The 14,575-nt window shown below is 41.8% G+C and overlaps 1 protein-coding gene across 4 annotated transcripts in view; it reads right to left on the bottom strand.

Annotated features, from left to right (window-relative positions):
- Positions 1 to 13,163: 13,163 nt before the first annotated feature.
- MCTP2 (multiple C2 and transmembrane domain containing 2) overlaps positions 13,164 to 14,575 on the bottom strand; it is a 153,074-nt gene continuing 151,662 nt past the window's right edge. For all 4 annotated transcript variants that reach the window (XM_038420090.2, XM_043493612.1, XM_038420089.2 and 1 more), the window contains one exon: positions 13,164 to 14,395. In XM_038420090.2, coding sequence (XP_038276018.1) covers positions 14,327 to 14,395 — 69 coding nt within the window. In that variant the 3' untranslated portion in view covers positions 13,164 to 14,326. The remainder of the gene's footprint in view (positions 14,396 to 14,575) is intronic.

Genomic DNA, 14,575 nt, shown 5'->3' with positions numbered 1-14,575 from the left:
CTCCATAAACAGAAGTCAGTTTTCGGAGAGTGAAGGATGACTTTGGGCAGCAGAGATGATGGGAGGAGGAGGAGGAGGAAGGGGAAGAGGAAAGGGGAAAGGAGAGGAACTCTTTGCAAGGACCCTGCTGAACAGAACACAGGGAAACAAACCAAGCTGAAATGGCTTTGAAACAGACACTGCCAAGATTTACTTACACTCATACAGAGAGATATATGCATTTATAATTATGTAACAACAATGCACACATACACAGCCACACACATGCAATTGCACATTCAGACGTGACATCCACATAATACGTTAATTTCTTGCATGCCTCTGCAATTCATCATGCTGCTTTCTCTTCTTTTCTGTTTAGATTCTTAGAGCCTTCACTGTGGGAGCTAAGCTCCTTTCAATGATGCAATAAGCAACATGACCTTGGATCCCCTCACCTGCCCTGAGTGTTAATCTATCTCCTCAGGCCTTATTCTAACAATCCAAAACCCTTCAAATAGTCAAGTTGGGGTGGTTTTTTTGGTTCACTCTGCCACAAAAATGAATCCTCCTTTCCCCCACATTTGGATGTCCCCTCCTATCCCTTCCAAAGTAACCTGACCCAATACCCAGGACAGGCGAGGGAAAGCAATTGCTCGTAATGGGGAAAAGGGTTTTTAAAAGATGACCATTTAGGGATAGTCAAGTTATTTTTGAGGTTTTTATGGCTCCCACTCAGCCGTGGACAAGCAGAATCACACAGTGACATCCTGACCCCATTGAAGTCAATAGGAATTTTCAATCAACTTCAGCAGAGCCAGGATTTCACCCATTGTACTTCAGGCACTCGACCTTAGAGATGGCAGGATACAAGAAGAGCGGCCCAATTAAAACAAAATCTTTACATAATATTTCTATAACTTATGTGCAGAATTCATGGTGCTGGGTTTTATCCACCATTCCTGCATTGCAGAACCTCAAACCCATTCCAAGAAAACCTTCATAGCACACCCACTTTGGTGCATTTTATATTATGCCATGTCCAAAAGAAAAACTGTGGAGTATTTTATAGTCTTTGAACATTGCACTTGAGAGTTTTTAAACATTGATTTCCATTTCTTGTACCCACCTTGTGGGTGCTCTAATTTGTGCCCCTAGCCAGCCCCAGGACTGAAGGAGATGGAAAGCCTTTCCACACACACCCGCATCAGAAGATCCTGCCCCTTGTGTGAGTTATCTGTAGCCCTTTGATTCATGATGCATTTAATCAACAATTTCCTTTCAACTAAAGCCTTCTTCAAGTGGGACAGAACACCCCTCCCATCTGTGCTCCCTTTAGTAGCGCTGACAGAGGTCCATGGCAAACTATGGATCACCAGGGATTTGAGGGCCTAAGGGGATGAAACCCCAACTGTCTTTCTCAGGATGAAGGGAGGTGAAATTCAGAGATAAATGAGCTTGATTTTTTCTCATTTACATTGGGGTAAGTCAGCAGTGACTCCACTGAAATCAGTGGGGTTCTGTTGGCATGGTAGGAGAAGAGAACCATTTGCTTCCAATAATAACGTGCAACGCTGCAGTGAGAAAGATGCCACACTTTGGGGGATTAAGGGTACATGTACACAGCCAAAAAACCAACAAACAAAAAAACCCCCCCAAGACCTGTGGCAACGCATCTCAGACCCTGGGTCTGAGGTCTGCTGCGGGTCTTTTGTTTGCAGGATAGACGAACCCTAACATGTGCTGAGGTTCACTCCCAAAATCAGATCCATTCAGTGCATTCACAGGAAAAGTACAGCAAGTGATTGAACAAGTGACATGTTTGGCTGCTACCAGTTCCTTTAGGTCCTCAAAAAGAAAAAGTAGTACTTGTGGCACCTTAGAGACTAACACATTTATTTGAGCATAAGCTTTTGTGAACTACAGCTCACTTCATCAGCATCCAATGAAGTGAGCTGTAGCTCATGAAAGCTTATGCTCAAATAAATGTGTTAGTCTCTAAGGTGCCACAAGTCCTCCTTTTCTTTTTGCGAATACAGACTAACACGGCTGCTACTCTGAAACCTGGAGTCCTTAGGTCCTCAGGCATTGTGTCACTACATGTCAATATAGGACAGGTAGCTTTTGGCTGGCTGACAGGCATGTGAATTCCATCATTTTCTGGGGACAGTTGCCTTTTGCCAGCAACTGCCGAGCAAATGCCTTCAGTATACACCCAGGAGTACTTTGAACTCTAAAAACCTACCCCCTCTTCCCCAGCACAGAGATGAGCATGTGCCCGGTTTCTTGCTGTGCAAAGCCTATCATCTATAATCAAATTCAATTCTACACACTTCCGATTAAAGCAAGAGTCAGTCTTTAGAAGCCTGTGGGGTTGACTGAGATTTTCATTACAGAGCTTATTCAAGAGGACGCACACATATTGCTTCCCACCCCTTCGTTTGACTTGTTTATTGAGGATGTGAGCCTTGTCGGGCAGGGACTCTCTTTCAGGATGGGCACATCTTCGCTGTAGAGTTAACGCCGGTGATCAGCACCCAGGTCAGCTTAGTTCAGGTTTGAGCAGTCACAAGTGCAAAGCCCTGCCTGAGTTGCTGTGTCTGCCGTTGGGCTGTGCTCCCTAAGCACATACCCCATGGTGCTTTGTGCTGCAATAGCTAAGCCACTCTACCATTCCTTCCCAGTGAATTGTGGGAGAACTTGTCTGTCCCAGGCACAGGGGGGGAACTGTAGGAAGGCACTGGAAGACTGTCAAGCACTTGAGTGATTTAGCTTGTAACCTCACTGCAAACCAGCCTGAGTAAAAGCAGCTGTTGACCTCTCGCTATTCTGCTGGGTCCATCAGCCCTGGGTTAAAACACTAACAACCTTAGATGAGGAAGCTGTGAATGTGGATGAGAGGAGGGTTAACAGCATCACCTGGGTAGAGTCCAGGTTAACTCTGCACTGAAGACCGATCCTGTGTGTTTGGACAGTGCCTCGTTTCATTCAGCTCCAATTCAGCTGGGGCCTCTAGAGGTTACTACAATACAAATAAACAGTAAAAACCACATTAGGACAGACCAATGCTCCATACAGTCTGATATTTTGATTGACACTGGCCGGTCCCAAGTACTTCAGAGAGAGCTATTGCCACTCACCCCATCTAATGCAGTTCATTTTGCCACTCTATAATATGAAGCAAAATTCCCTTGACTGCAGCTGGAAATTAGTTAGTGCCCTGAAATGCAGGTATTCAGGAATCCTTGTGATCCTGTCTTCCCAAATTCAGACTAAAGGCAGATGCTGAAGTTGGCACATACTAATACCGCAGGCCAATGCTATTCTCAGCCATATAAATGTCCCATCACATTTTGGGGTTTACCAGTGTTGTTTTGCTCAGTATTAACTTGAGGTAGTGAATGCCACCAACTAGCTATATATTGTGGGAAAGCATTTCTCATCTGTTTTAAAGTTCATTGCCTCAGAGTTTCAAGTGCCTCTTTACCCTTGTATTATCAGAGGAGGCAAGCAACGTACAGCTGGTCTTCTCTACATCATTCACTGACCTACATTCAGGAGTAATACGATCCCATAGCATGGGCATGTAAGTCAACAGTGAATGAGGGTGTCTGTATTATGCGCTATTCCTTCAATGCACCTAATTCCTCACTCCACTCTTTAGGGCCCTCCACACACTGGGAAAACCTCCCACTCAGCTGTCCACAATAGTGTCTAGCTCTCCCTTCCTCATGCAACAGTGTGTGAGAGCAGATTAAAAGCATACCCTGTGTGCATTTCCTCCATTGTTAAGTTGCTGGGGCTCCAGTTATGCTTGCCCTAGTGAAGAATCTAACAATCCTTTAGTTTAGACTCATCTAAATTACTTCTCAGTGACACCTTTGGCCAGTATTTATCCCCCAGTAGGGGGTTAACAAATATAAGGCATGGTCCACAGCTCCAATTCCTTTGCATGCTGAGAACTGGCTGTTTATCCCCACAGTAACCCTTAACCTGTTCTAATCCATGCTTCTTCCCTGTGGCTACCAAGGGAGTGAGGACCTCCGACCCCCCCAAAAAATATCAATGGGAAAGGTATTTTTTTCATGCTGTTGGATGTTCAAAGGAAACAGCACTCAGCCCTTAGATCAGTGGGCAACTAAGGCAAAGGTCTCTCCCTTGTTTCACATTGAACCCCACTGTATATTATGCATACCCATTCTTTGAGACCTTCACGACAATGTCTTTCTGCTGCCTCTGTTATCATTGCAATTTGTTGTTGATGGAGGTGCAATGTTCATGGCTGAGATCATTGTGCTCATATTGGTTGTGAATATCAGTATTGTATGGTTATTTCGATAGTATATATATACACACACACACACACACACACACACACACACACACGCGCACGCACCCCGGCAGTTTCAATCTCTACTGTTTATCCGATTTGGTAGTCTCTCTCAAATAATTCTAGCAGGCTCACAATGATTAATTTGCAATTACATATTACACTCCAATTCTGCAGTCTTTACTTACAGTTATTCCCACAGGTGTCCGTGGAACTCCAGTGGGTGTACGTACAGCACCTACCACAATGTGGCCCTGAGCCTTGATTGATGACCTGGATTTCCTGCTGTAGAAAAACTCTGCATGCAAACGGGGTGAGCACCAATTGGTTCTGATGTCCAAGCAAGGTTGATAGAACAGTTTTGGCAGATAAGAGATATGAAGGGCAATTTGGAGACAATTCTGATATATGAAAACAAGAAAGTGAAAGGGACTATAAACAAAAGTAAAGCTGGGCATTTTATATCATTGGCTAGGCTTGCGTGAAATGCAAAAAAAGTTAATCAAATATCAATAGTGAAAAGTAAGTTAGATTTTGAAACATTCCTTTAACTGACAAACCATGCACAGGTAATAAGTTATAGGATATGCATAAAGGATATGTAGAATACAGTTAAACAAATAGAGTATACACTCTCTCAAAGGTAAAATTTATTTCAGACTTGGAGGCTTTTCCCCATCAGGAAGAGGGATTAAACAATAATATACAAATTCACAAAACCTCCTGATTCTAAACCAATCTTTTAGAAAATTGCATTCATCCCACTGAAGTCAATAGGCCTGATTCCAACCTCACTCCAATTTTACGCTACTGCGATTCCATTGACTGCTCCCAATTTGCACTGTTGTAACTCATATCAGTCTCCTTTAATTGCTATGTGCATGCACTGAAGACTATTACTGGTCCCTTATTTTTCCTTTACTATAACATTCAGAAGAGATGCATTAACCCTCAGTTGGAGAAAAAATCCTAAATCTATTTTTCCAACAGAATAAGTTTCCATACTCACCTGTACTTAACTGTCTACATTTATCTGACATATATTGAAAAATAGTGGATAATTTAGAAAAACAACTATACAGTGAGAAGTAGACTGCTCTAGAAGAAAGGGCTCTGCACTGGGGGACAGGAGACCTGGGATCCGTTCCCTGCTCTGCCATGGACCTGCTGAGTGACTGTGGGCAAGTCACATTACTGCTCAGTGCCTCAGTTTCCCTTATCACCCTTTATCTTGACTGTTTTAAAATGCAAGTTCTTCAGGGCAGCTGCTGACTGTTTCTCTCCAGGCTGGTTCCCAGGTTCATCCCCGAAGAGCTCCTTGGAAAATGAGCACAGAATGTCTGCTACCCGCACCCTGCTTAGTGGGCTGATTTAAGGCTTCAAGTTTCACTTTCTACTCCTGGGACTGCAAGCCTTCCATGGTCCCAGCTGATCATGCCACCTGCTTCCCCTTCTTCCAGTCTCACAATAAGACCCACTGGAGTCAGAAGAACATCATAGGAGATGATGGGCTCTATTCTGGAGTGGTGCCAACCACCCTATCAAGCTCTTTATAGCAGGGGCTTGTACTGGGCATGTGCCACACCTGCTGTGCATGATGCTGGCCTTGTGGTACAGGCACTTCAGATGTTTTATCCACTCCCTGCACTACACCACTGTCTGATGGATGTCCTGCTCCTCCAGCCTCCAGGGGACCTCATAAAGGTGAATATTCTGTGAGATTCTGCTGCAGTCATGGTTCTGGGAGCCTCTCTGGCCAGCTTGCAGCACACTGGAGGGAGAACATTTTCAAATGGCAGGGCAAACTGAGCTGGAGCGAGTTGTGGAAGTGGAGCAGTCCACATAGAAAGAGAAGAGATCAATGCTGAGCAAGGGTATATAAAATAGCAGATAACTTGCGGTCTATAGAGACCAAGTGGGAGGAACCTGAGGAGGCCGAAAGACTAGAAGATACGGGATAGGGAATTGTGGGAATGACGAAGAAGGACTAGGTAGACTTGAGGGTAGTTCACCGCATCATTGCTATGTTCACACCACAAAGTGGGAGGGTAGAGAGATGGGTCACATGTCAATGCATGCTATCACTCACCCCTAGTGGGATGTCTACACACCCATGGACATATATCTAAGGGCTTTGAGCATGAATGATAGAGGGGTAGGGGCAAGAACCTGCAGTTCAACATGTGGAAAGCTGGAAGTGTAGACAGTGTTTGTACACAATGGGGCCCGGAACATGGCTGGGGACCCAAGGCAAAACTGTCACACAAATACATCCTCATCACTATCTAAAGTCCACCACACAGCCTACAATGTAAAGTGTTTCAGTCTTAAGAACATTTACTGCTCTTTTGAACCAATAGTTAGGCATGACTATGGAAGGGATGGCAAGAATGGTGAGGACTAAGAGGTGTTGCCACAAGTGACATGATGCTCAAAATCCCTGAACAGAGGCATCTGGGCATCAAGGCAGAGTTAAAAACAAGCCCATCGAAAATGAATTAACAATTAAAAATGTATTGAAAGTGGAAAGAAAAAGAGAAATCATTCCTAATTAATTCTGGTGCCCTGCACAACCCCAGACTATTTGTAATCCTACAGGGAACATCTTTATTGATCTGGGGGACGCTACTGCAGACTTCTGATGCTTATCTCAGCATAAAAATAGGCTCTTGTGATGAGCAGTGATTTAATTACATGACAATCACAGTTAACAATGCATGGCGAATACCAAAAATATGCAGAGCAAGAGTGGCAGTGATAAATGCAAGTGGATGGCATTGACTTTCAGTAAAGTCGTCTATTGCTGGGGATGGAGGGAGACTGCACATATATTTTTTCCCTTCTCGTAGGGCAGCGACTTGCTGTGCAGTTTGGGTCTAACTGGGGTCTAAAGACACACAGGAGATGGGGAGAAATAACGGATCATGGTCAAAGCAATGTTTAGCACATAAAGCTGTGGAATTTACAATGCAATTGTTTTGCATGTGGGAAGATGCACTATTTCCACTGTGCATCTCCACTAAGAAATGAAGAGGAGAAATATTTGCTCTACTTTGGGAGAGGGTTCCTTACGTGGCACAAGGATAAGAAAGTTCAGCCAAATCCCATCTGCAACATACAGAAGGTAGACTTGACAGTGGCAACAATAGATTGCTCATGGGAATTTTTTTTAAGCTGGGTTGAGTTCTCTTTAGTGTATTTTTAAGCAATCCATTCAAAGGGCCAGATCTTGAGCTGGTGCAAATAGGCTGTGCCATTGTAATTGAAAAGCCCATTTCCATTTATACCAGCAGAAGATCTGGTCCAAAAAATTTAAGAGCTACCTTGACCTGAATGTATCTACTTCCCAATTGTCAAAAGATGTTTGGAGTTGGGACCCTTTGCTATGAAATACCAAGCCATTTACTCTGAGCTGCAGGAGAATCTAGATGGCTGCATGTTTTGGAGCTGAGAATCCCGAGTCTGGCGACTTGTATCACTTCTATGAGACTTCACCACCGAGATGGTAAGAGTCACCCACACCTGAACAGGTCTGACATTCTATTCGGTAGGAGGCTGTGGTGACACCAGTGCAAGCATGTATGTTACCAGAGGCTTGTCTCTCCTTCTACCCTGGCATTCAGCCAACCCAGAGGCTGACACTGGGAAATTCATTCTCTCACCTACTGGAAAAGCTATCACCACTATTTGGGACAGGAAAAGGAATCTCTATATTAGTGGTCCCCAACACACCCAGGGCCAATTTTCTATTTCCATCAGTCTCCATATTATTTGAATATATTCATCCATTATCTCCCCCCCCATACATTGGGGGCTGTTCCATTTGAGCAGATGGTGATTGAGGAGGTAGGGATAACCTGTACGTGCTTCCTGTTCCCCACTCACTGGATTCCCCAATGCAAGGCTAGGGGCTAGTTAGGTGGCTTGAGGGCTGCTTTGCACTAGCCTAAGAAAGCTGAGGGTCAGAACCTTGGTTCCAATTAAGTCAGCATATGTTCTACCTCTCTCCTCACCTCCTCCAATTAAAGGCAGGTATCATCTAGTTCAGTCCAACACACTGGGGCCAATTGGCAATATTTGTCTTAGGGGAGAAAAAAAATCTCCAGTCATTGGTCACATGCACCCTCAGAATTTCAACTCACAATTTTAGTTTCTACTACATAAATTATGCTGCGTTAAGCATCATGACCAGCTACCACAGTTCCTCATCGCCCTGGAAAAGAAGTTTCAGACTTAAATATATTAAAGTAGCACAAATCCATTTTTAAAGTTTTCTAAATCCTCCTTGAACACGGCATTCTTTTAAATCAAAACATGGGGAGACGGGGGAGAAATAGCCGATTAAAAAGTGATGTAAGTCCATAATGGAGCACCTGAAATGAGCCATTATTCATTTTGTTTGGGTATGTATATGTTAAATAAAACATGTCTTTCTCTCACATTATATTCCCTTGGTACTATAAGGTTTTGGTTGTTGCAGGGTTCCCTTCCCCACAATTAATCACCTGACAGAACCTCAACCCAGAAATGATGGAGTTTCAACTGGCTCAACTTTTCCCAATTTGAGAACGATTAAAACACTCCATCTGCAACATGCCAGATTAACAATCATTTGTAGTATCTCAGCCTCCCTCTGAGTTGCTAACTTTATGGATTCTGAAGAGCAGATATTCTTATCGTGCCGCTGTGTGATTTGAAGGGGTGGATGCACCCAGGGCACTGACACATGCAGCTTTACAGATAAAATGCAAGTACAATATTGAATCAGAAGAAGATTCACTTCTAACACACACTATAGTCTCTAAAGCCAAAGCTAACATTTCTCAGACTATCAACTTAGTTTAAAGGGCTGAGAATCTAAAGGTTGGAGTTTGGTTAAGAGGCATTTTATTAATCTTATTTTAAAAAGAATTTAATAATCCCTCCCCCCAAACTCATCTCTGGTGCAATGCTATTGATGTTAGGGGAAGTCAATGTCAGTTCTGCATGTTGGGGTGCTTGAAGGATCAGAGTCTCAAAAAAAAAAGTGAATGGCGTAGAACACTGGCAATAATAAATCTTTCTCCTCTAGACTGTTCAGGCTGGTAGCGACAGATTGGCTCGGGTTGGTAGTGGGCTGTTACCATCTGTTGGTTAGTGGCCTATATAAAGTGAGTTAGTGGATTTCAGTCTAGTTCCTAATGGACAGGTGTCCACATTGTATGAACTGCCATCACAATTGCTACTCAACTCAATCCCAGTTGAAGAGGTCACTGATTATAATCTAGATCAGGGGTTCTCAAACTTCATTACACCGCGACTCCCTTCTAATAACAAAAATTACTACATGACCCCAGAAAGGTGGGGGGAGGGGGACTGAAGCCTGAGCCCGCCTCAGCCGTGCCACCCTGGGAAGAGGGGCCAAAACCGAAGTGCTTCAGCCTCAGGCAGTGGGGCTAGGGCTTTGGCTTCGGCCATTGGCAGTGGGGCTTGGGCTTTGGCCCCGGGTCCCAGCAAGTTTAACGCCAGCCTTGGTGACCCTATTAACATGGGGTTGTGACCCACTTTGGGGTCCTGACCTACAGTTTGAGAACTGCTGATCTAGGAACCTGCACTGCCAACTGTTCTGTAAGGGTGGTCAGAGTTGAAGAACACTGATGAAGAAGCGGGTAGGAAACTTTAACAACACTGAAGTTCTACACCATCAAGCAAGCATAAAAACTCTTCCAAAGAAAATTAAAAAATGGTATTAAGGGAAGGGCATGAAGAATCACAGGACAATTAAGACAATAAGTTACTTTTCCTCGGAGATTCATTTGAGCTCTCTGAGATATTTTAACAGGAGGTAGAATACACACTGCACAAGTGTTTTTAAAATGTGTCAAAGGCTAAAGATAAAATATTTCATACGCAGCAAGAAAATGGAAGTTACTAAAAGTCTGCATTACCTGAATTACAAAACAGCAGCCATTTAAGGGGACACCATTAACTTGAAATTAGCAATAAAATTTAAACTTATCGTTGCTATTGATTAATAAAACTGAAAAGTTCCCAAAATTTTACCTTCTATTTCTTTGGTTTGTGAGAGCACCAATCCCCCAGACACCGATCAACATGAATCCAGCTGTCGGATCAGAGCCTTAGCCATCTCCTTTGTGGCTGAAAAGACTCTTATAAACATCATCATCCTCTTTTAAAGGACTAAACTCCCCGCCCTGCAAAAAACAGGACATATTATTTAAAGGATTTTCTATTAGAAAATTGCATTTTTCGAATCAATCAGTTGAAAAAGTAATGAATTGGATAGTGTCCCTTTAAAGATGCAAAATATGATGGATTGATTAAAAAATACAGTTTCTAACAGATAACTTTGTATGTACTGAGTTAAAAAAAACAGAAAAAACCCTCCACCCAAAAAGCAAACCAAAACCCCCAGCCACCCCTTACAGTTCCCACTACTTCCACTGTACCCACATTTTATTGATATAAATAAGTAGTAGTGGCATAGTAGTAGTGGCATAGTGGTAGGAACTGACATCACTTAAGGTTAAAATAAAAGCATGGCAAATACCTGCCCCTCAACCCCCGCCTCCCTCCCGCAAAAAAAAAATCTGTATTTGTTTGACATTTTAAATGGATGTGCTTTATTCAGGCTTAATAACCTTTGGTTGCCCGCTTTCCAGGATATGCATTTTAGTGACAGAACTTAACTGATATGACTGCTCAAGGAAAAAAATTTAGTTATGTGCATTCACAAAAAACTTTTCAGAAGCAGCTTATTTGGCCAAACGTATGCAGAAATACTTGATTTGTGGGTACACCTCAGATCTGATATTTGCACAACTATCCATGCAGTGTATATGTACATGTGTGCACAGCTAACTTATCTCTAGTCAGTATAAGGACCCGTAGTCAGGTTTGTGGTTCGGAATGCATTATGATCGTTTGAGAATTTGGGATGTAAATGCTATTATATGTGCATTGACGTTTCCATTATATAAATACCTTACATAAAATAACACTTGCACCAATTGTGACGTGAGTGTGGTTTTAAAACAAACACACATCCCACCATTCTGGACCAAGTGAAGAGTACTGTGAAGACAGAGATTGGTCATTTGAATGTGGAGCAATCAATCACCCAGGGCCAGGTCCTGTATGTGAGGACTGGAGAACTCCTTAAGTCAAGGAGGGAGTTGGGAACCCCTCCAAATCTGTGGATGGTCTGAGATCCATAGATAAACCCTGTAGATAACAGGATACTGGTGTTTGGATTTGTGCAGATGGCCTCTTCCTCCACGCCAGTCCCTACACCACTCTTTGTTCCCCATAGCAGCATGGCTTCCATTCCAAATCCCAATTCTCTGCTGTTATTGTTATACTGCACTTCCTTCCTGTCAAGACATGTACTTTAAATATAATGTGCTTACTTTGTATGGTCAAATGTTAAGTACTGTACCACAGTAAATGTTCTACAATGAATAGGAAATATATATTCTGATTAGATTAATTAAAAGCAAAACAACTTAAAATCAAATGTTTATTGCATTTCAAAATGTTTATCATAACAAACAGCTCTTTGCAACATATATAGGTACTAGAACATAGCAAAACTCTTATCTTTGTGTGTCTCCAGCATAATAATCTAATACAAACGAGTCTGAAATTTAACATACCTACATTTAAAAAAATAGACATTACCCTGTCTCCTGAACAGAAATCAGTTCATGTGGAAAATTCTATAGAAAAAATACTATTAAAATATCGGTCCCACCTTTTAATCAAATAAGGTATTTTAGCTCCTTTTGAATGTTTTAATTCAAATAAATGAACAGATCTCACGTGTGTTTAAAAATGTCTGACTTTGGTCCTTACAAAATTACAGACTACAGTAGGATAAACTAGATGATAGTTCAGAGTGAGACAATGAGGCATTGTTTACACAGAAGATTGAGTAACTGGTTTAACAAAAGGGGTCGGTGCATATCTACTGTTTGTACAAATAGGAGATTTACTGGAGCTTTTATAATTTCTACAAGGCTCTTTCCAAACGGCTTCATTAACTTGAAGTAAATCAAATCATACAGAGATCTGACTCAGCCAGAAAGACATGCCGGGAAAGATACAAAATGAAAAAGAACAGACACAAGATAAGCTTTAGAATCTTTGGCGATTTTCATAAACATTTTCTTTGAAGATTTTTAAACTGCAATCCAAATGTGTGTGCACATGTACATAAGGATACACACAATAAACATATATATATATATACACACACACATATATATATATGCGCATATACATACATACACTATATATGTATGCATATACATATGTATGAATACTATACACAACACATATTTCCTTTTTAAATGAGGGCTAATTTATTTTCTAGTCTTTCATATATACCTACAGCATGAGATCCCAGTGAAACATCTTGTTTATAAAATTAAATCTTGTACGAAAAAATTTCCTCTCCTTCAATGAAGGCATTGTAAACATTGTTAAAACTACCTTGAAAAATAAACTATTACAAAATTATTGAATCTGAGTAATAATCCATTCACTATCACGATCCCATTTCTTTTTTAGGGGGTAGTGCTGGCTACCATGATATAACTCTGCTCAAGACAGGTTTGCCAATAAAGATAGATATTTACAGCCATTGATTAATCAAATTATTTCTAAATAATACATTTTCAAGTAATCTGTATCCTGTGGTTCTCTAGTTTCTTTATTCTGTGAACCACTTCAGGGGAGGCCAGTGTATGGGGGGCTGAGGGGTGTCACAAGACTTAGGTTCTAGTCAAGTCAACATCGCCTCAAGTGATTTAGCAGCATAAGTTTCCTTGAAAGTCAGCAGGATTTGTACTGTCTTTTGCCTCCCTGTGCCTCAGTTTTCCTCATCTGTGAAATGAGTAACAATGGTTACCCAACTTTGTAATGTACTGAGTTCTGTGGACAAGAAATGTTATATAAGGACTTACATAATTGGGAGAATTAAAATTTTCTCAGGGGCCCACCTCTCTTATCAAAACACCAGTTCTTCATTGCTTGGACCTCTTACCATTTCATTCTGAAAGCCACCAGGAAAGACTCCACAGAACATTGGTGGTCAATGGACCCAAGTTTGAGAACTATTACAGCAAAGCAACATATTTACAACCATCGCTTTGAGCATAGTGCTCTCCTCCTGCCCAAGATGTTGCATCTTTAAGGCTATAAAGTATTTTTCTTCAAGAGCTGTAGTGTTGACATCTCCAGATTTAGACAAAAGCAACAGTTATGCTGAAAAATCTGGTGAGATGGAATTATAAATAGCAAGTCAGAAATACAGTCTTTTCAGGTTCACAAATTCTCTTAACCCTTTCACAATGGTGGATCCTGGTGTGTCCATTGCCAGCAATGGACCTCATGTCAGGCAATTCTGGTATCAAGGAGTTAACAGCAGTTTTTAAAAACACAAGTGCTGGATGAAATTGAGATACTGTGGGAGCTTCTAGCTGTTTCTGGCAATTATGATAACAACTTTTTAAAATATACACTGCTTGAACAGAAGCAGGGTATCAAAGACTTGTTAATTCAGAGTTTAAACCCTTCTATGCGCTATGATTTAACTGAGAAAAGAATAGCTCTCGTATCTTAATGTAAATCTGTTGGATATGTTAAAAACTAGTTCAGAGCATCTCCTCACATCAGCTTAACTGATCTGCTACACTAGGCAGAATTATATCTTGCTACATACAAACAAGGAGAGCTGCAACATTCAGTCTTACCCTAATAATCCAAGTAAAAAAATGGAACACACACTTGTGCTCTTCTCCACCCACTAATTTGTCCCTGCTCTGGTTGGACGAGGCCTCTATGCCAAAAAGAAAGGCAGCCAAGGATAGGTGCACATCAGAAAACGTATGGAACCATCCTGGGCCCATGGCAGGTATTAAAGTGTTGATCTGAACCAAAAAAGGGTGTGGGGGAAAAAAAAAGTATGTATGTGTATATGGAGGAGGATGTTGCATTCCAAAATCTGTCTGCATCCTATAGAGTACTCCGTTTTTTCCTGAGGGGACTGGAGCTGCTGTATGGTTTCAATTCAGCACGCTGCACCTGTAAAAACAAATAGACATGACGTTCGCAGTTAGGTAACTCTAGCTCACTACAGTGTGTGTTAATGGCTCCCCAAGGACAAACCAAGGGAAACTAAGGAAGGTTCAAAAGTAATGAATCATTTTCTAAACACAGGAACATGGGGGATTAATTGCAGGAAGGATTTGAGAAGTCATGCAT

This window comes from Dermochelys coriacea, chromosome 10 (assembly GCF_009764565.3).
Source record: "Dermochelys coriacea isolate rDerCor1 chromosome 10, rDerCor1.pri.v4, whole genome shotgun sequence".
Lineage (NCBI taxonomy): Eukaryota > Metazoa > Chordata > Testudines > Dermochelyidae > Dermochelys > Dermochelys coriacea.
This window is presented reverse-complemented; position numbering and strand designations above follow the sequence as displayed.